This window comes from Salmo salar, chromosome ssa15, assembly GCF_905237065.1.
Source record: "Salmo salar chromosome ssa15, Ssal_v3.1, whole genome shotgun sequence".
NCBI lineage: Eukaryota > Metazoa > Chordata > Actinopteri > Salmoniformes > Salmonidae > Salmo > Salmo salar.
In genome coordinates this window covers 40395804-40418192 of record NC_059456.1, presented here as the reverse complement: position 1 = coordinate 40418192, position 22389 = coordinate 40395804, and the positions used below count along the sequence as shown (strand labels likewise).

Sequence of the window (22389 nt, the reverse complement as noted above, 5' to 3'; positions counted from 1 at the left end):
AAGATAACAGTGATTATCACCTACCGGCTGCAGTGTAATTATTCTTAATCACTTAATACCTTCACTTCCCCCTGGCTTTGTGTGTTATGACTCATTCCTTTAAAGGTTTCAAATCTTTGATGATTGCGGCTGTGGCGAGTTAGATGCAATCTCTTGCCCTTGGCTACATTCTAACTATACAACCCCCCCTGAAAGTCACTCCTGTAGAGCTCTGCTGCTACAGCCAAAGTACCACTCAGGATCCCTGCCTAAGACTGGCACAGTACACTTGCTCAGCTGCCCGCCCGCCCACACACATCCGGCAGACACGCACACACACACCTTGCCAAAGGATCTGTACTCTGTATTTTCTGTGCTTGGATGCTGCAGGGGTTGAGAACCATCACAGTGAGTACTTGGAGCCACGATGCAGGGCTATATCTGGGCCTCCATCTTGTGGCTGCAGATTTAGTTGCATTGTTTTCCACCTAGTGGGGCCTGGAGACAGAAAGGCTGCATTTAAACAGCTTTTAACTCGATGTCGATACACGTCCAGCGTTAATGTTATTTGGGCTGGCTCTGGCATTTCTGCCTGCGAGTTTGTAGTCATGACACTTTTGATTGGCTTTGACTAAGCCTTGCATGTTGCTCAAGCTTTTCCTACTTACCGAACACCGTTTTTGCCCTAATTACTATGCTAATGTATGCCAGCAAAATCCTTCAAAATGCATTCAATTTGTCACCTCCACATGGGGGACCGGCAGTGTTAATGAGAAGACTGAAGTGTCGTTCTCTTGTTATCAAGCTGACAGAGAGCCTGTGACTGTGCACACATTTCGCCATTACAAAAGTGTATACAAAACAACTTACCCGGGCAAAGATGTCATTCTCTATCAGGATGAAAAACCACAGTTGTCAAGAGCACCTATTTCTGTTTCACTAGAGAGGGATGGATGAGAAGGGTTTCATTTTTCCATCTAATTGAGCTGACAGCTGCTATTACAGGAGTTGGTTCTGGTGGGACACTTTAAGAGGTTTTGTTGAATATAAAAGTGAGGATAGCTAGAGAGGAGATATAGTATGCTCTGGTATTTGGCTGTTTTGGCTCTGTTTAAACATTGGTGTTAATAGGGTTGTAATAAATTGCCAGTCTGTTTAAAAATGATAAACAGCAGCGGAGATCATATCACTCTCAAAATAAACGTACAGCCACTCAAAGAATGTACCAAATGTTTCTATTATATACTGTGGTATACTTACATTATAGGCTAACATATTATTTCGAGAGAGCTTTTGAGGTCTGTCTCCCAGAGTTACTAGAGCCTTGGAATAGCTGTGAATAAAAATACATATTATGGGTACATTTCTTCTGCATTGAACTTCTGGTTATTTAGTGTGTCTTTATGGACTGGAATGTGTGTGTTTCTCGTTAAGAGCTTGTCCAGCGCTGCACAAAGGAATTGTTATGTTTGGACAGAGTGCGTCTGAAAAAGCAAGGCAGAAATTGCCAGTGAAAATATAGAGCAAAAATGAAATCATACATGTGGTTATTTTTAATTGAATGGCTGGGCCGTCATTCCCGTGGAACTTAGTGTTATGTGAGTCTGTGAAGAGAAGAGCTGTAGTGAGACTGGCTGACACACACGTCCACGACACCTCTGACTCGCTTTAAATAACTTTTTATTGAAAGACCATACACTTTAAATGCGGTCATCCTTTTTTTTACAAAAGCATTAAAACAAGAAAGGGTATTTTTCGAGCAGTGGAGCTGCCAGTCTGGCTGTCCTATGAAAATAACATTCTGTGGTACAGCTGTTAGACACTACACATCCAGGAAAAGGCTATCATTCATGCCACTGTAGGAGATGCCCTCGCTGGAAAGCTCTCCAGTGAAAAGAAAAAAGAGAAGAGAATTTGAATACATGGCTTTTGCTAACTCTGCTGGCGTGCCTAAGCATCTTAAGATTAATATCATACCGTAGCAGTTAGTTCATTCCATTAATACAGTATACTCTGTGTTCAGATAATAACTTGAGCCTTTGAGGTGGATGAACAGGATGATTAAATACTAATACGTGGGTAAATGTAATGTCATCGTAATACCTCCAGTAAATAGAAAGGTGGCGAATTCATATCCCACCTTGTCATCGACGGAAAACAGCCATCTCAGTTCTTAGCTACAGTCTCAACAGTTTTAAGAGGAGGACTCCGCACAGCTTTAAATGCCAACATAATATTCCCACTTATTTTTCCATAATTTATTTACACAGTGGTTGTTATTCTGCCGTCCGGGTCGGGATTGGGCCTGTCTTTGCGGCAGCCCAGTAAGGACTGGGTCTTGACCTGATGACAAGGTTCCCACACGTGTTGGCCTTCAGTCGGCTTTAGCCTTGTCTGTGTCTAGAACACCTGGAAGACAGATAGAAATATCAAGGCACGGTTTTCTCTACTTTAATTGTGCACAACTCAAATCAGTGGTGTTGAGGGGAATATGAAGTTGTATAAGACAGAGAACAGAAATATTAACAGTTTGTAAATGTAGAAAGTTTTCAGAGACCATAGTCGCAAATACCACTTCATATCCAGAATGAAAGGCCAATTGAGCATTCATAGCTGACCAATTGGCCTCATATATCTATCATCAAATGTCCCATCTGGGAAAATTGAGGTTATGTTGGAGCGGTGAGATGGGAACATGAGCTCTGAGGGAAGGAGGTAAATCACAGCAGGACTAAACCAAGGAGAGGAGACAGGGGATTGGAAAGGAGAGAGCAAAAGAGAAAGCCAGGGAGAGTGGATTGGAAAGAAGTGAAGTGGGAGAGAGAGAGGGAGAAAGAGAAGAGGATGGGCTAGAGAATGAAGGGATTAGAAAGAAAAGAGAGGAGGGAGAAAGTGGAGAGAACATGGGTGAAGAGGAGAGGACTGGAGAGAGAGAGAAAAGAGAGGAGAAGAGGAGACTGGAGGGGACAAGAGAAATGAGAATGGATAGAGAGATGAGGGAATAGTGAGCAGATCAAAAGATGTAGAAGTTTGTGATAGGAAATGGAATGGCTGTGCTGATTTGTGGGTCAGTGTCAAACAGGTGGGAGGAGGAGGGATGGAGGGATTTGGTGTCTGCTAGCTGCAGTCTACTCTTCTTCTCTCCTCTCATTTCCCATCTGTTACTCAGCACCGCAGGTAGCACTACTCCCACAGACCTCCCAGCCCACACTTTTAATGGAAATGGGTACAGGAATGTGTGTGTGTGTGATAGCTCAAGTGTGTACTCCCGTGTGTAGGTGTGCGAGTGAGTAAATATGTTAGTGTGTGTACACATTTTGCACTAGTGTGTGTGGGTGAGTGCTGGTGTGAGTGCGAGAACTAATAGAGGCTCTGAAATCACAGGGATTCTGTGGAGGGATTTGCGCCAGTACAGGCCCTTAACATGCTATTCCGCTTCGCACCGTGGCTCTCACACACACGCGCGGCTGCCAGACGTCCTGAGGGCTTACATTTGGAGCAGTCCCAGATGTAGCTGTTGAGGATCTCTCCCAGGACGTAGTAGATGTTAATCAGGACAGTGAGGCAGGAGAAGAAGGCCACCTTCGCCAGGGGACTGATCTGCTCCAACATGGGGTAGACCCACACACCGGTCACATGGTTCACCCAGCACATCCTGACAGGAGAGAGAGAGGGAGGTAGGGGTGAGATAGAGGACAAAGATATCAGGAAAGAGAGAGAGTGCAGAGAGTTTATACTTTTATATTATAGCCACCTGTCTGTGTCAATAGAGGCTCAAAGTTGGCCAAAGTGGAGATCCTTTGTTGCTGCCATACACCCACTGTCTGTGTCACTTTGTCTGTCTGCCTTCTGGAGTATCCAGCCACATCCCTTTCATAAAGTCATTCTGGTCCAGTGAGTATCTGACAGACAGCACACCCACATGGTTGTCTTACTGTAGGAATCCAGACTAAACATTTTTAATAGTGAGATGATTATATAAACGTACCCGTCCTAAACTATGCTGAACCACTGAAATGGATGTAAGATCAGATCATACAGTACATGTAATGCTATACTTGAACATACAGTAGTACTGATACAGTACAGTGGTAGAGGACATTAGAAGGACCATCAGTGACAGTGGCTTGAGGTAACGTGCCCTCAGAGAAGAGAGACACTGCCAGGGGAGGTCTCAGAGAGAGAGACACTGCTAGGACAGGTCTCAGGGAGAGACACACTGCTAGGAGAGGTCTCAGAGAGAGAGACACTGCCAGGAGAGGTCTCAGGGAGAGAGACACTGCTAGGAGAGGTCTCAGAGAGAGAGACACTGGTAGGAGAGGTCTCAGAGAGAGAGACACTGCCAGGAGAGGTCTCAGGGAGAGAGACACTGCTAGGAGAGGTCTCAGAGAGAGAGAGATACTGCCAGGAGAGGTCTCAAAGAGAGAGAGACACTGGTAGGAGAGGTCTCAGGGAGAGAGACACTGCCAGGAGAGGTCTCAGGGAGAGAGACACTGCTAGGAGAGGTCTCAGAGAGAGAGAGACACTGCCAGGAGAGGTCTCAGGGAGAGAGACACTGCTAGGAGAGGTCTCAGAGAGAGAGACACTGGTAGGAGAGGTACCAGAGAGAGAGATACACTGCCAGGGTAGGTCTCAGAGCGAGAGAGACACTGCCAGGAGAGGTTTCAGGGAGAGAGACACTGCTAGGAGAGGTCTCAGGGAGAGAGACACTGCCAGGAGAGGTCTCAGGGAGAGAGACACTGCTAGGAGAGGTCTCAGAGAGAGAGACACTGGTAGGAGAGGTAACAGAGAGAGAGAGAGACACTGGTAGGAGAGGTCTCAGGGAGAGAGACACTGCTAGGAGAGGTCTCAGAGAGAGAGACACTGGTAGGAGAGGTCTCAGAGAGAGAGAGACACTGCTAGGAGAGGACTCAGAGAGAGAGACACTGCTAGGAGAGGTCTCAGAGAGAGAGACACTGGTAGGAGAGGTAACACAGAGAGAGAGACACTGCCAGGGTAGGTCTCAGAGAGAGAGACACTGGTAGGAGAGGTCTCAGGGAGAGAGACACTGGTAGGAGAGGTCTCAGAGAGAGAGACACTGGTAGGAGAGGTCTCAGGGAGAGAGACACTGGTAGGAGAGGTCTCAGAGAGAGAGACACTGGTAGGAGAGGTCTCAGAGAGAGAGAGACACTGCTAGGAGAGGTCTCAGAGAGAGAGAGACACTGCTAGGAGAGGTCTCAGAGAGAGAGACACTGCTAGGAGAGGTCTCAGAGAGAGAGACACTGCTAGGAGAGGTCTCAGAGAGAGAGAGACACTGCTAGGAGAGGTCTCAGAGAGAGAGACACTGCTAGGAGAGGTCTCAGGGAGAGAGACACTGGTAGGAGAGGTCTCAGAGAGAGAGACACTGGTAGGAGAGGTCTCAGAGAGAGAGAGACACTGCTAGGAGAGGTCTCAGAGAGAGAGACACTGCTAGGAGAAGTCTCAGAGAGAGAGAGACACTGCTAGGAGAGTTCTCAGGGAACGAGACACTGCTAGGAGAGGTCTCAGGGAGAGAGGCACTGCTAGGAGAGGTAACAGAGAGAGAGAGAGAGAGACACTGCCAGGGGAGGTCTCAGAGAGAGAGAGAGAGACACTGCCAGGGGAGGTCTCAGAGAGAGAGAGAGACTGCCAGGAGAGGTCTCAGAGAGAGAGACACTGCTAGGAGAGGTCTCAGAGAGAGAGACACTGCCAGGAGAGGTCTCAGAGAGAGAGACACTGCTAGGAGAGGTCTCAGAGAGAGAGACACTAGTAGGACAGGTCTCAGGGAGAGAGACACTGCTAGGAGAGGTCTCAGAGAGAGAGACACTAGTAGGACAGGTCTCAGAGAGAGAGAGACACTGCTAGGAGAGGTATCAGAGAGAGAGACACTGTTAGGAGAGATCTCAGTGAGAGAGGCACTGCTAGGAGAGGTTTCAGGGAGAGAGACACTGCCAGGAGAGGTCTCAGGGAGAGAGACACTGCTAGGAGAGGTCTCAGGGAGAGAGACACTGATAGGAGAGGTCTCAGAGAGAGAGACACTAGTAGGACAGGTCTCAGAGAGAGAGAGACACTGCTAGGAGAGGTATCAGAGAGAGAGACACTGTTAGGAGAGGTCTCAGGGAGAGAGACACTGCTAGGAGAGGTCTCAGAGAGAGAGACACTGCCAGGGCAGGTCTCAAGGAGCAAGACACTGCCAGGAGAGGTTTCAGAGAGAGAGACACTGCTAGGAGAGGTCTCAGAGAGAGAGACACTGCCAGGGGAGGTCTCAGGGAGAGAGAGAGCATACACTACTGGACAAGGGCACATTAGTAAGAGGCGACAGAGTCCAGTGCGTCAGCTGGCCCACTCACAGCCTCCCCTTAGCCCACTGATTCCAAAGCAATCACTCAAGGTGAAACTGGACCTTATCCACTAATATGAAGTGATTGCACATACTTGAGTCCACAGACGGAAGCTGCTGGGCGTCAGTAAGGCGGTGAATTATGTAAATGCTTCAATTAGCTGAATTCAATAATTGGGCAATTAGTTGAATGGCACTTTTAGGTATTCAAGTTGCACATGTGGGGGTTAACAAGGTGGTTTGTCCAGCAGTTACATTAGTTGTTACATCCGTTGACCTCTGCCCTCATTTATTACGTACCGTATAATTCCTTCCTAACCAAGAGGGATTTTAGACTATGACTCTATGGAAACAGGGGAAATCCCTACATGCGATGTTCATTTTAGTAACAGCATTTCATTAGTTGACAATTTTTTGGTGTCTGACAGACTGTACAGATCAGACATGTCTGCCACTGAAGCTTAGCTTGTCCTACTTCAGGCTTGACATCTTTCTCTTTCTCTCTCTCTGTCTATTCCCCTCCCCCCCTCTCTCTCTGTAACTCCCTGGCTGGGAATCCTCATGTAAGGCAGAGCAGTGGAGGCTGCTGAGGGGAGGACAGCTCAGAATAATGGCTGGAATGGAGCAAATGGAACGGCATCAAACACGTGGAAACCATGTGTTTGATATATTTGATACCATTCCATTCATTTCGCTCCAGCCATTACCACGAGTCCGTCCTCCCCAATTAAGGTGCCACCAGCCTCCTGTGAAGACAGCCTATGGATTTACCCAACTCCAGCATAGGGAAACCAGACAGATTCTCTGGACCTGTGAGACGTGTGGGGATATAATCCTCTTAATTTTAGCCAGGGATTAAAATGAAGAGAGGTGTTTGTTGCCTGAGGCTCCTACACGTCAGGTGGGTCTGGCAAACCCCCTTCTCCTTGCTGTCGGCCCTGGTTAGCTACGGCTGCAGCAGAGGGCTCCTTCGGCTCCAAGCCTCTCCTCTCTGTGAGCATTAAATCTGCCGTGCTCAGGACTAGGGTCTGGTTCTCTGGTTCTGTAATGTGTTGTCACAAGGTAGGCCTCTCTGCCAGACCAGAGACAGATCCCCCTCTCTCGCTTTCTTTCTCTCTTTCTTGACTGATAGAGGAGGTTTAGAGGCTGTTTTTTCTGCAGCAGAGACTGTGTGTTATCATGCTCGGAGAAGGTCATCCATCATAAGGGCGTGGAGGGACAGAGCCATGAGGAACGTGGGAATGGAGCTAGCTGCCAGACCAGGCCTGGAGAAGCAGTGGGGAGGGGCGGGGCGGCTGGACATCCCTGTCTTCTCATCAGCCACACAGATCAGTCACATTCATCATCAGGACACACAGTATACAGTATTTATACTGTGATGTTGCTGTGATGATTTCTCTGTTCTGTACAGTATGTTCTTATACGTGTCTTATGCCTGTTTTCAAGAGTCTGTTTTAATGGCCCCAAGTGGAAATGGACAAAAACATTTTAGGCCTTTTCACACTGCATTGTTCTGAGCCCCCGGCTATCTTAGCCCTGGGCTAGTTTAGCCTGTGTTCACACAAGCATTTGTTAAACCTGGGCTAAGCTTTAGCCCTGTGCTAAGGATTCACACTTGTATTCCGAATCACTGCACTGTAACAAATTGTTGTAAATTTACAGCAAAACTTTTAGTTATCTACTGTAACTCTATATTAGAGTACAGTACTGTAAATAGCAATGCATTATGAGGGCTCAATGACATTCTGCTACACTGCTGTACAATTATAGCAATTTTACAGTAACATTTTACAGGCATGCCTTGTAAGAGGCTATATTTGTTGCACCCTATTAGTGAGAATGCTGTACCCCACAGAATGCAGTACCATACCATATTTTTGTATATTTGTCCTGTAAATCTACAGTAATTTACTGGCTAGTGTGCTGCCAGTAATTTACTGTAATTCAGTACCACCTCACAGAATACAGTACCCTACTGTAATTTTTGAGCGGCAAAAAACTTTTGTGGGTGTATTGTTGTTTTGTGGGTGTATTGTTGTGGCTCATTAACACATTTTGAGGCGTGCCTTGTAAGAGGCTATACTTGTTGCACCCCTTAGTGAGAGTGCTGTACCAATTTAAGTGATATGTGGTAGTAGTTCTCTAACAATTAAATGTATAGGGGACAGATTATGGGACGTATCAGAGTGGCTGCAAGTCTTCAACCTTTAATGGTTGGATATTAAGCCATGTCCTTTTCGATATGTTTTGCCCTGTAATCACAGACAGTTTGGGAGCTTTTGTTTAGGCCTCTAGAAGTGCAAGTGATATAAAACACCAAATATTCATATATATGCTGTAATATACAAATACCTAGCAGCCAACCTGCTTGTACTAATCCTATATAATTATAGTAAAGTACTGTAAAATATCAACATGATTACAGTAGCATTTACTTTCTTATAGTATAGTAGCCTAATTTTACAGTATTGTACTGTCATTGCTCTGCATTTTCCAGTAACTTACAGGAAGCTGGTGGGAAGTTACTGTGAATATTACAGTAATGTAGCCAGAGATAGGCAAAGATAAATTCAAAAGGTAACCTATAACAAATACAAGATATGTGGAAGACTAATGTATCCGTAACTACAACGCATTCCCACAAATGATTACAGAAACATGTTAGTTGCTATGACTGTGATGTGCTTTTTTAAAAATCAACCTTAGATGAATGCACTGACTGTATGTCGCTTTCGACAAGAGCGTCTGCTAAATTACCAAAATGTAAATGTTAAAAATGAACATTTGCAAAGCACACTGCTGGTTATTATTCTAATGAGCTCCACCCTCAAACTATTTGTATTTTAATCAAATGTGGCCTTGTTTGGGGGCAAAGTTGCTTAGAATAATATCCAGCGTGCTTTGCAAGTGTCCATTTTCACATTTACATTTTGATCATTTAGCAGACGCTCTTATCCAGAGCGACTTACAGCCAGCGTATTAAACTAAGTTTAACAAGAATATACCATAGTCATAGCAAGTCAAAAAATGATGTTACCGTAACAGAGAATGTTGTAGTTATGTGGGCTACTTGCAAGTATATATTTCTATTAGAAAATACATGTATTCTAATTAAACCGTTACAAAATAGGTCACATGAATTGTAGTTCAGGCCAGTGAAATACAAATAACAAAATAGGTATTGCACGTTTTGAAATACATACAGTATATCAAATACATGTAACAGAAATACTGCCCGTCGTTAGCACAAGCTACTTGCACTGTAAATCTGCAAGATTTTACTAACCACTGTAAAATCTAGAAACACAGCATGTCGCTGTAGTCAGGTGTTCCAGTAATATGCTGTAAATTTGTGTTAAAGTAAAGGTCTTGTAAATCTACAGTAATGTACTGGCTTATGTGCTGTAAGTAATTCAATGTAAATTTACAGTAACCTTCTGGCTACAGTGCTGCCAGTATTTTACAGTAAAAATGACAGGAAATGTTTTACAGTGTAGGCTAATGGACAAACACAATAATATAAGCAATTAGACATTCATTAACACATTATTTAATCTTGCTTCTAGCTAGCCTAGCATTGATTTCCAACAGTGATGGTTTGTATAAAACTTGCTGTCTGCCTGTCTGACCTCAGAAACAATGTTTCACTTTTGAAATTCGATCTCACCCCTGTACAGAGAGTGCAATGGCGAATGAGACATCAACTTTTCTGATCCAGGCGAAATCATGCAACAATACTATTATTATGGATATATCTAATTATATGTAAATAGAAAAGCTATGGAAACAGACAAATGGAGCATTTGCTGCCCTTCCAGCAGTTGAGTTTTTAGCTTTAGTTGACCAAGTGAGAAGATGGTAGCTAGCCTGCTGGACAGCAACCATTTTTGTTAGACATAGCAACCAATGTTTTGTTTTTTTGTCCTCAGGAAGAAGGATTAAATAGTAGTATGAATTTACTTATCAAAATAACGTGCAGAACGATTACAGGCATCACAAGCATATGTCAATCAAGTTACATTTCAGCTTTTGTGATTGCATTCTAGGCATTGTTCTTAACCCTATTTCACACTGGCTATTTTGGCACCGTGTTTGATCTGGGTCTAAATCCGAAAAGTCGCTTCTAACCCTGCTCCGGAGCAGGGTTGATGCTAGCCCACTTTAGAATGTGCAAGTGTGAACACTCGCTTAAATCTCCCTTAGCCCAGGGCTAGCTTTTTATGGTCTCTTATCAATTAGCAACACAAACCGAGGAAGAGTTCAGCCTGCCATTGTTGGAGGAAAGGGGCTCTTACCATATAACGTATCCCACGGCAAAGCTGCACACAGCTATCAGTCCACAAGGCCTGCTGGGATACTGGTGGTGCGTGGTCCTCATCTCAATGATGATGAAGGGGAGGACGGTTGTGTGCTGGAGCAGAGAACACAGAGAGAACACTCGTTAGCCACTCACAGATAGCTAGTTGGTATAAGCGGCACGGTACATGTCTCACCTCAGGCTCAGTGACAACGATTGAGACATGATACATTAGTAACACACAGTATGGCTTTACAGCAGAGAGAGAGAGAGAGAGAGAGATAGAGAGATGTTATGATGAGGTACTCAGGCAGACAGCCTGTAGATAGGTTCATGTAAACAGTGGGAGTCTAGAAGCTCTGTCAGTCTGGGACATTGAGCGCAGAGTCATAAGAGAGTTTTTTTTTTTATCGAGCCGTGTGTGGGAGACGTTAAACAGATGACGTGTGATGCTGCTGCGTAGAGACGAGTGCTCTGCTCTCCAGAGTGAGTGTCTCATGATTCAAATCCCCACCGCTCTCCTCTTATGTTGTCTGTCTGACGGGCCTCGCTGACATTTTACTGTTGTGACTTTCAATAATTCAGTAATCTTCTTGCTTTGGCTCAGGATGTGGGGCCTTTCTTTTCCCAATGTGCTCAAAGGATCAGCTCTTTTTTGGAGTCTGCCGCTAAGGATGCTCCAGCGTGGTACAGATGTGTTTGCAGAGGGGCAGGCACAGAGACAACATTAACTATTAATACCATTTCATATTTCGTGGTGTGTGTGTGTGTGTGCTGCTATTTTTTACCGTGTTTTTTCACCTAGCTGAATCAGTAGACCACTGGGGCCCGGTAGAGCCCACCTTGTCGGCCCTACCGCACACACTGCTCCCTGATGATCAACTCCCTCTCTTTAATCAATGTGCTCATGACTCACCTGCTGTTCTTATAGACCACCTGTGCTCTGTCAGGAATAGAACCATTACGTAACGTGTGTGTGTGTGTGTCTAAGTGTCCGTGCACGGCTGATTAGAAATAGAGGAAGTGGGAAGTTTGAGAGTACATTGGAAACAGGCTATTTTGTACAGTGCAGCATACTACAGTTAACCTTGCTTCTAGCTGTTTCTGATTCAGACGATTATTTTAGCATTGTCACACCAAATAAGTTGGTATCAAGCAGAAACAGAATGAAAACCAGGCTGGCATTGACAAATACACAGGCTGAGCGGCCGTGGAGGAAATGTTGTATGTGACTAATTGCAAATGGGAGCTAATGACAGTATCCCTAAAGGTGCTCTAGCCATTGGTGGGGGATGTGGAGGGTCACAGTTGAGAGACCTCTCTCCTGTGCTAATTGAAATCGAAATCAGCTCCCTGAACATACACTTCCACTGAGTGGGCAAGAAGTGGCCTGGGTTCATAATACAGTATTAATGTGTGGTTCATCCAACATTTTTTGGTCGTTTTCTGTTCATTCAAAAGTGTGAATGGTAGTGAATATTAGGCCCATGTAACCATGTGGTGAGAATGCCATTAACTGTGCTTTGGTCATTGGCATGTGGGCCTATAAGCTAGGACTTTAAAACAAAGCTTACAGTGCTCCAATGGTTCATAACCAGTGAAAAGCTTGATGGAGGACGCTGGCCTCTCCATGTATGCATTACTTACACCAGTCACCAGATGGCAGCCTTCTTACATTCAGACCAACAGAAGAGTCTCCTCCCATACCAGTCTAGCCTCAGTTGACCCAATGTTCTGTACACTGCATTATAACAATGACTATCAATGAGCCATGTTCCAGTCTAATCTGTTCTTAAATACCTGACATGTTGGCATTACACGGCTCTGCCCAGAAACGGTGGTTTACCCTCAACTCCTCATTAATGTGCCACTAAGTGTTGTTATTTATTACACCTCTTACTGGCCTCTCACCACACTACAGCAGAACAGAACCTATTCTACCATGTCCTGGTCACACAAATGAAGCTCCCTAAACACTACTGAATTGCGCTCATGACACACACACACACACACACACACACACACACACACACACACACACACACACACACACACACACACACACACCTCTTAGGTGTGGGTGTAGACTGAGGCTTACCCAGTCACAGTGAGTATCCTCATGCCATAATGCTGTACAGTGTGTTCCTTACGACCTCATTCAAAATGATGAGTAGGTCCTCACAGCTGGCCTCTCTCTCTCTCTCACACACACACACACACACACACACACACACACACACACACACACACACACACACACACACACCTCTTATCTTTGACCAGGCTCTCATAATGGCATATCGATGTAACAACATTTCAGACCATCACCATCAGACGGTGGACAAATGCTGTATTTGCCCCATTTCAAAGTTCATCTACGTTACCCTACCTTTCTAGACTACCTCAATTTTCTTAGTGAGACTGAGGACATCTGTATGCATTTTAGTAAATGTCTCTGTAATTTGGTAGGGCAACACGATTAAGACAAACTGATTGTTGATCTTGGAGATGAACAATAGAATTTCATATTGTTTTAATAATAATGAAGAAAGTGACACACCCTAAATCTTTCAACCAGCCACGTCAGGCAAGCAGTGTTTCAATTACCTACTGACTCTATGCGCTTCCACAGGTCTCATCCACAGGTCTCATCCACATGTCTCATCCACAGGTCTCATCCACAGGTCTCATCCACAGATCTCATCCACAGGTCTCATCCACAGATCTCTGCCCACTGAGGCACACATCTACACTCTTCTCCCACACGCATACACACATAGTCACACACCCACACACACATACACTTACACTCATCACCATGCAAACACCCACTCACAACGTACGCTGCTGCTATAGCGATAATTATTACCATTGGTATATATCCTGCTACTAGTCACTTTTACCCCTGTGTACATGTACAGACCTACCTCAATCCCTCCAGTACCCCTGCACATTGGAATCTGGTACTCACCTTCTCCTGTTTTTTATTTGATTTTATTCTCTCATATTTCTCTTGTTTTTTTTTCTTCTATATCATTACTTTTATTCTGCATTGTTGGGAAAGAGCTCCAAGTAAGCGTTTCACTGTGCTGTTTTACACCTGCTGTATCCTGTGCATGTGAAAATAAAGACACTAGGGGATTGATGGTGACATGTGGGGGAGATAGACACAGCCATACATCTCTCCAGTGCTACAGCCTGAGAGTGAACCTTGACGCACGGCAGTTCCACGCAGCTGCTGGAAGTGCAAATGAGGTAAGAAGTACCTCATCTCCACAGAGACATTACATACTCCCTTTCAGGAGAGAGAGGAGCTTTTCCACCGCTCCGCTCTCCTGGATTTGTAAATGTTCCCAGGGAGAGCGTGCTGTGCTGTGCATGGTTTGTGTCAAAGTCAAAGTCTCGCTCGCTTATCTATCTGTCTTCCCCTCTCACTTGCTTTTGAGCTATCTCAATCTCCCTTTTCTCTAATATAAACGCGTAGGCAAGGAGACATGGACACTTTTTCAGACAGAGTTCATCTAAACGCTCAGGCAAGAATAACCTCTAGATTTACAGTATGGGTTTACTTGAGCGGTAATGGCCATCATCGAAGGGCCAAGCAGGATTAAGCGGAGTAGTGCAGAGAGGGTAGAGAGAGTTTAGTCAGCACTGCTGAGAAGAGTTCTCCCACAACAGACCCAGGCCAGTGAAGGAAGGTGGTTTTAACACAGGCTCCAAGAACAACCCTCCCCGCCAATATCACTCACACTTAATCTATTTTGACTTGCCATATAAAAACCATGTCCATGATGAGCTTTGGTCTCATGCTTCCTGACAATGCTTATTAATTCATGCAATGGAGAGGTCTATGATTTCCATTGAACATGTTGCTTGGCAGATGCCCTAGTCCACAGTGAAGATACCCTGGAAGCTACTTAGGCTCTCCGTATCCCCACAGAGCAATTAGGGTGAAATTTATCACACAAGGCTTTCACAGCTGTAGCCTGGTTGGGATTTGAACCCGACACCCTGCGGTCAGGAGTGAGAATGCCTCAGCTACTGGTGCTTCTATTGTCATTGTTGTCTGCTACTGCTATCCAAGTGCTGGGGACATATTTTGAGGACCTCTGAGTGTATGCTATGTAAAGTATGGTAATTACCATAGCCACCACACACAATGGACAACCAGAGAACAAATAAATAGACAACAAGAGAGGGCTTCACTTCTGAAGCCACAAAGACTCCTGCCTTTCCATTGCTGTCACGACTGACTCCGTTACATTAGACTATCCATACACAAATGAATTGCTTCAGACAGGAAATGCCACATACTCAAAAAAGATTACAATGCATGCAATGCATTAGTCTTGGCATTGAGCTCTGCTCCTTTGGGGTAGCTCACTGCTAGGGCATGCATCATGGTAAGATAATAACAATTACAGGCAGTGAGCAAAGAACGCTGTGCAAATCCCTGTGACCGAAACAGTGGGAAAGCAGGAAACAGACATGCGTGGCAGGTAAAGCATGTTACAACAATAGCATGCCATCAGCAACACCAGCGCATAGCTTGTGCGCGGCAGCCATCAGAGAATGTGTGTGCAGAACTTGATTGACTAAATAGACAGCCATGTTAAGGTAGAGCGAGGAATCTGATTGGTGCAATATCAGCTGATGCGCTGTGGTAATAACTCGAAGTGACAATGAGAATGTAAGTATGTACAAACACTGGGGACACGGTGTCTTTCCTTACCCCCCCCTATGGTGAGTGAACCTTCAGTAGGTTAGCTGACATTGGGAGGTGAGAGCGACCCTCCCCTCAACCTCTTCTGTCACTTTGTCACGTCCTGGCCAGTAAAAGGGGTTATTTGTCATTGTAGTTGGTCAGGGCGTGGCAGGCCTCTAGTGCACCTGCCCAGCCCAGTACGTCCTGTTCCTGCTCCTCGCACTAGCCCTGGGGTGCGTGTTACTAGTCTGGCGCCTCCAAAGCCAGTCCCACGCATTAGGCCTCCAGTGCGTCTGCCCAGCCCAGTACGTCCTGTTCCTGCTCCTCGCACTAGCCCTGTGGTGCGGGTTACTATTCTGGTGCCTCCTAAGCCAGCCCCACGCATCAGGCCTCCAGTGCGCAGCCCCAGTCCAGAGCTTCCGGCGACAGTCCCCTGTCCAGAGCTCCTCAGCCCTGAGCCTCCAGAGACGCTCCCCAGCCCGGAGCCTCCAGCGACGCTCCTCAGCCAGGAGCCTCCAGCGACGCCCCACAGCCAGGGGCCTCCAGCGACGCCTCTCAGCCCAGGGCCTCCAGCGACGCTCCCCAGTCAGGAGCCTCCAGAGACGCTCCCCAGCCCGGAGCCTCCAGCGACGCTCCCCAGCCAGGAGCCTCCAGTGACGCCCCTCAGCCAGGGGCCTCCAGCGACGCCTCTCAGCCCGGGGCTTCCTGCGACGCATCTCAGCCCGGGGCCTCCAGCGATGCCACGCAGCCCAGAGTCTGCTGAACGGGCGCTACGGCCAGGACCAGAGCCACCTCCGTGGTGGGAGGATTGGGAAGGGGAGGGGGGGGTTAAGCACAGGAACTGTCGTTGACGGTGGCCACCCTCCCTTTAGGTTTGGGGTTGTTTTTGTGGGTTTTGTTTTGAGGTGCATTCGGGGTCTGCACCTTTGGGGGGGGGGTACTGTCATGTCCTGGCCAGTAAAAGGGGTTATTTGTCATTGTAGTTGGTCAGGGCATGGCAGGGGGTGTTTGTTTTGTGTGGTTGGGTATTGTGGATTTAGGTTCTAGTTTTCTTATTTCTATGTTTTTCTAGCTTTTCTAGTTCTATGTGAGTTTTGTCAATGACCTCCAATTAGAGGCAGCTGGTTGTTGCTGTCTCTAATTGGAGGCCATATTTAGTTGTGTTTGTTTTCACTGGGTTTTGTGGGTGGTTGTTTCTAGTATAGTCTATGCAGCTTACTGGACTGTTTTCGTCGTTTGTTTTGTGTTGATTAAGTGTTTTCTTTAATAAATAAGAGGATGAGCACTTTACCCGCTGCGTTTTGGTCCCCCTTCAACGACAAGCGTTACACACGTATAGATAGAGTATGAATTATTGACTGGGCTCTCAGTTCCCTTTCTAATCAGTGACAAGATGCCTGACATGCTTAAGTCACTTATTTCACCCTGTGTACTTAGTGTCATGAGCTCTCCCCCTTCTCCCCTCCCTCCCTGCCAGGCCAGCCCGTGTGTGTGCTGCCGTCAGGGCATTGTGGGATTGTGGACACCAGAGTTATTTTGCTGCAGTGGGCGGGATGGGATGCCTGTTGGCCTAGTGAAGGGCTCCCAGAGGGTATTGGGTGACAGAAATAGCGCTCCCTCCCAAGGTCGGGTGTAGAGTTCCCCCCCCCCCCACACACACACACTGCTCCCTCCCTCCAGCCGCACTCCACCACCTGCCCACCCTCCGCCAACCCACGCAACACACTCTCAGCAGCTCCCAGTCAACAAAGGGCTCACATGACCCCGTAGCCCCTCTTCCCCCGTCAGCAACGCAATCTCTAGAAAATACCTCCAGGGGTATGCTCATTCTCATTATACCACAAACACCAAGGCGTATAAGGACAACCTGTTTGGTTTGTGTCCCTGCTCCTCTCCTTTCAGCTCCTCTCAGTCTGGACAGGGTGGAAATCAATTGATATGGCCGGACGGTGCATTTTTCAACCCCCGCCCCCATGTTTGTATCCAGGATTTCAAATGACTCCGTCATGTTTTATTTTAGCCCTGTTTTATTTTACCCCCCCCCCCCCCCCACGAATCTAATGTGACAGTCCCTGTCTCTCTCTCTGACCACAAGATTGAGGAGCTCTCAGAGACCTATGATCTGGATGCCAGTACTGTCTGTGGAAAATCCCCTCTTACAAAAAAAAGCGCAAGTCACTCAAGTGGTCCAGGGCTAAAACAGGATAGGCCATGTCAAACACAAACACTGGGGAGAAAGAAAGCGAGAGGAAGAGAGGAGCAGGTCTCACTGCGCTCTGAAAACGCCAAGGAGCAGATAAGTGAGAAAGCCAAGTGTCAAGACTTCACATTCGTATTATGCGTTGAGGAGCCAACGCGCAGCGTTGAATGCGCGGATGCATCACACCTCACCTGCTGCCATCCCACCAACAGGGTTGTGAACGCATTCTCACAAATGTTTGGAAATGTACTGCTAAAGCAGACTTTGTAATTCAACCAAATAAAAAATTGTGTTTCTCTAACCGATTTACTCACGCAGTAAGCTTTACACCGGCTTTGGGAACAATGGGCAAAAAAGCAAGCTGTGAAACGGCCATCGTTCACTGAGTCGAGATGAGTAAATATTTTCCCAGTTGTCAAGGATGAGCTAGTGAGCCAGCTATGCGCCCGTTTTAATGACAGGGTTTGGACGGGGGAACTTAACTTAGTAACTTTTCCAGGCTCAATGTGGCCGGCGACTCAATCATGATATTGTACACCACTGCGCCTCAAACTGCCCTGAAATATTAGCATCCAGGAAAATTGACCTGCAATTATTGATCTTTTTTAAGTAATCCCCCAGCAGTCTGCAAACCAGAAAGACATAGCAGTGCAGAGAACACTTTTGTTTTTCTGGTGGAGAATCAATACCATTGAACACTCGTGTTCTCTCTATCTTCCCTCTCAGCCTCTCTTTTTTTCGGTGTCTCTCACTCACTCTCTCTTTCCTTCCCTCCCTGGGTTGTTGGAGAAGTTGGTTTGGTTCTCTCCGGCTAACTGAATCTGTCTCTCTCAGACACCGTGCACATCTGTTCTCCCGCTTCACACACAGCTGGCCCAAGCAGCAAGGTAGAATCAGATTATTTTCAGCAAAATTTCCCCTCAAAATGTTCTCCCGTGGTAAGCATCTTGTCATGTGTCAGTGTGCAGCGGGTAGGACGGAGTCAGGCGCAGAACACAGAACTGAGTAAAAACGTACTTTACTCGCAAATAATCACAAACTAATTCCTTTCAGGGAATAATAATCCAGCTCAACACAGAAGTGCGACCACATAACAAAGAACAAACACGCACAAAACCATGTGGGAACCAGAGGGTTAAATAGGGAATAAATTATAACATAATGGATACCAGGTGTGTACAATCAAGACAAAACACATAGAAAAAGAAACGTAGATCGGTGGTGGCTAGAAAGCCGATGACGTCGACCGCCGAACACCGCCCGAACAAGGAGAGGCACCAACTTCAGGTGGAAGTCGTGACACATCTGCATGGCAGACAGGGCTCTGAGAGCACTACATTAAAGTGTTTAACAATGAGTTGCCTCTCTGTTTTCACTTAAATAAGGTCAGTCAGGAGCTAGTCAGAGCCGTGGCTGTAAGAAAGGCCTTGGTTTCAGCTGAGTCTGCAGATGTCCACAGCCCTCATCATCTTGTAATCGCTCACTTTCTTGTCCGAAATTGAATACACATCAAACACACCCTCAAATATTGATTATGTTCTCTGACACTGGAGGAAGTGTCTCTGATGAGGGCCCTGCAGTCGGGATGGCAGGGGGAGCAGCTCTACAAGCCTCTTCAGCTCATCACCACTGTGTGCGTGTCCATGACAGGACAGGCTGAGGCTCCAGAGGCAGTGGCCAGGCCAGAGGTGATGAGAGCTGGGGTAGAAAGCCCCCCCCCCCGTGGAGGAGCTGTCAGCTGGACACCTGTCAACCATGAACACCTGTCACCTCCCTGCCTCCTTAACATGCTGGCTGAGACAGTGCTGACACTCACAGCGCCTCTTCCAGAAATACACAGCAGAGCCAAACACAGCCCCCATGTTATGTTCTCTTGTATGATAGTGGACCTCCCTCATTAGAATGGCCCCTCTGTGATCACATTAAGGAATGACTTTTATACTTTCATATCAGCTAATTAGCTCCATTTGAATAAATGGAGGTCCCATAATGATGTATATTATTTCTCAGAGTATCAGATGGATCTCGAATAGTGGCATCACACTGGTGTCTGATGGGTCTATATTAAAAAGCTTGTCTATGTGACTGACTACCATCCGGAGACATCTGCTGTTTGCATTTTCAGTTCACCTGCTATTTCTGCAAGTCTGTTGGGATGCGCAACTCTTTTAGTGTAACTGTAGCAGACAGAGAACACTCTTAAAACCTCCTGACGCCCGGTGAATTTGGCCACCTCCTTGGTTTCGTGGCCAGGCTCATCTGCACTCCGAAACCCATTTCTGGAACCCTGAACCAAACAAATTTCAGCAGATGTGAAAACGTTTGAGCAACGGCCAACGTCTCTTAAACCAAATAAGCAAGTCAAAGTTTACGGGGAGAGGCTTACTGCTGAGTAGCTAATGATGCCAGGTCATTTTCTTTCTTCTGCACTCCTCTGCTACATTCCCATCCCCTCCCTCCTTTTCCCCTCCACAATATGTTTGCGATATAAAGAACAGTTCATGGCAGCCCCACGAGGTCTCTGTGAAAAATGTTGCACCATGTTTTATACGCTCCTCGTAGTTTTATCGGCCTTCCCAGCGTTTTCGAGAGAGGCATTGTTTTCTCCAGCTTGAGAAGCTTCTCCTGATGGACATTTCAGGCCGGGTGGGTTTCTCTGTGGAGGGATGCACCTCTTGGCAGAATCTTGAAGGATATTGTCCGAGGCATGAGAAACAGTATGCAGAGGCTTCTGTTATGACGACTTACAACAGAGCAGAGTTTAAGATGTCCTGTGTTATACAAATTAAACAAGCAACAATGTCTCCCTCTTTATCCACTGAAAAAGGACTGCATTTGACTTCGCCTCAACATCTAATTCGGTAAAGCATAATCAGAGTGAAGGAAGGAAAGCTATTCTGTGACACTAGAGGAGCAGCAGAGCCGTTTGGTTCTCCCACTGGGGATTGAGTTTCTGTTTAATGTCTCCCATTAGGAAGGAAAGAGGAGGATGATTGCACTGTATGGGAGCAGAACACTGGTTTCTACTGGCATTCTTAATGTGATTATCATGTTATGACAGGCCGTCGTGGATGAATACTCCTGGCACCACTGTTAGGGCTGGCAGGGCTGCTCCGGGCTACATGGGCACGCTGGTTAGTGATGATGTGCCTAACTCTTCATGCCAGCTGGGACCATGACCTTTGACCTAACCCTGAGGACAGGACAGGCCAGTTAGCAGAGGCCAGCACTGGGATGGAGGGAAATGGGAAAGGGGGATACCTAGTCAGTTGTACAACTGAATGCCTTCAACTGAAATGTCTCTCCCGCATTTAACCCAACCCCTCTGAATCAGAGAGGAGTGGGGGGCTGCCTTAATCGACATCCACGTTTTTGGCGCCCGGGGAACAGTGGGTTAACTGCCTTGCTCAGGGGGAGAATGACAGATTTTTACCTTGTCAGCTTGGGGATTTGCCTTTCGGTTACTGGCCCAACGCTCTAATCGAAAGAAAGTTCAAGGGGGTTGTGGGGTTATAGATCACAGGCCCCTCAATACATAGATGGCACCTCTGGCCTTGTGTTGTCATCACTATAGCCTCGAGCCAATCCCAATAAGTTGTTTAGACCAGCTGTCCTTACTGGGCATTAGTCGAAATTAAACTGACCCATTCTGTTCTCTGGAAGAACACAGGGGATCTGAGTCATATAAGAACGTCTGCCTGCCTTTCCCTTATTCTTCACTTGTCTTCTCCTCCCTCTGCCATCTCAGCCCCAACTGAGCAGGTCTTACATAAGACTAAGGTACAGTATGTCCTTAGTAAAATATTGGACACCTGCCAGTAATAACAGCCAGATCCCATCTGTCACTTTGCAGCTTTTCTAAAAGGCTGCAGGTAGTTAGCGTGTAAAAGATAACACTTACATGACTATGTGACGGCAGGCCGAGAAAACATCAACAAGCAGTGGAAGATGATGCAGTGGGGTAGGTTGTTTCCATGGAGTGGACCAGTGACAGACATGCTCAGTCAGGTTATAACCAGTGTTATGCACTCTCAAGTACCCTGGTGTCTACTGAAGCACAATGATTGCACCCAGCTACCTTTAATACCTCCACTGGGACTAGTAGACTACTATCCAGAGAGATAAATTGCTGTGCTGTCATCTCGGTCACACCTAACACTATATATAAGAAATCCCCCAAAAAAGAGTTACATATCTGCATTATGACATAGGGAATTCCGTGGGACTACCCTGAGTGATAGGTCTAGCCATCAGATAATGTGGGGAACACTAGGCCCTATAACAGGTCGAAATTATGTCAGGGTACAAATGTAGGAGGACCCACAACTGCCTTTGATGCCTGCAATAAAACGGTATCATGTCAGCCGATAAACGTTTATTCATGTAGCCATGTACCGGGTAGCTACCTGGGCAATGCCCACCAGGGGGCAATCTTATTACAGCCACCTATATCTTCCCTAGACTGTACCTGTGATGTTTTATCAGTCCAAGACATAGGAAGCAGCACAGAGTTTAGAACCTGGGTCTTGCCTTTAACAGGATGATTTAAGTGGGAGCTGCAGTGCTGTAACAATGGCGGAGCCTGGTTGACAGTGGGCTACACCTAGCCATGTCTTTCTCATTATGGATGGGGTGTTCGTCTCGTCTGTGTTTTGCGTTCTTGAGACTGCGCCAAAAACATCTCTAGATCCAAATGTACAGTATGCAATGTGAAGTGCATAAGAGTTCTGAAAACAGTCGACTTACACAAACACATCTGTTTCTTATAGTACAAGTGTCTTATCCTTGGTCTGGGTAATACCATTGGTTGAACTTACACTGTGTGTTAACTCCAAAGATGTAGCTCCTCAGATGTTGGTAAACCAAACATG

At 46.4% G+C, this 22389-nt stretch overlaps 1 protein-coding gene across 2 annotated transcripts in view; it reads right to left on the bottom strand.

The window, feature by feature from the left end:
* Positions 1-1642: 1642 nt before the first annotated feature.
* aig1 (androgen-induced 1 (H. sapiens)) overlaps positions 1643-22389 on the bottom strand; it is a 48321-nt gene continuing 27574 nt past the window's right edge. For both annotated transcript variants that reach the window (XM_014144502.2, XM_045695720.1), the window contains 3 exons: positions 10612-10727; positions 3471-3634; positions 1643-2388 (listed from right to left, as the gene is read on the bottom strand). In XM_014144502.2, the coding sequence (XP_013999977.1) occupies positions 2354-2388; positions 3471-3634; positions 10612-10727 (315 nt within the window). In that variant the 3' untranslated portion in view covers positions 1643-2353. The remainder of the gene's footprint in view (positions 2389-3470; positions 3635-10611; positions 10728-22389) is intronic.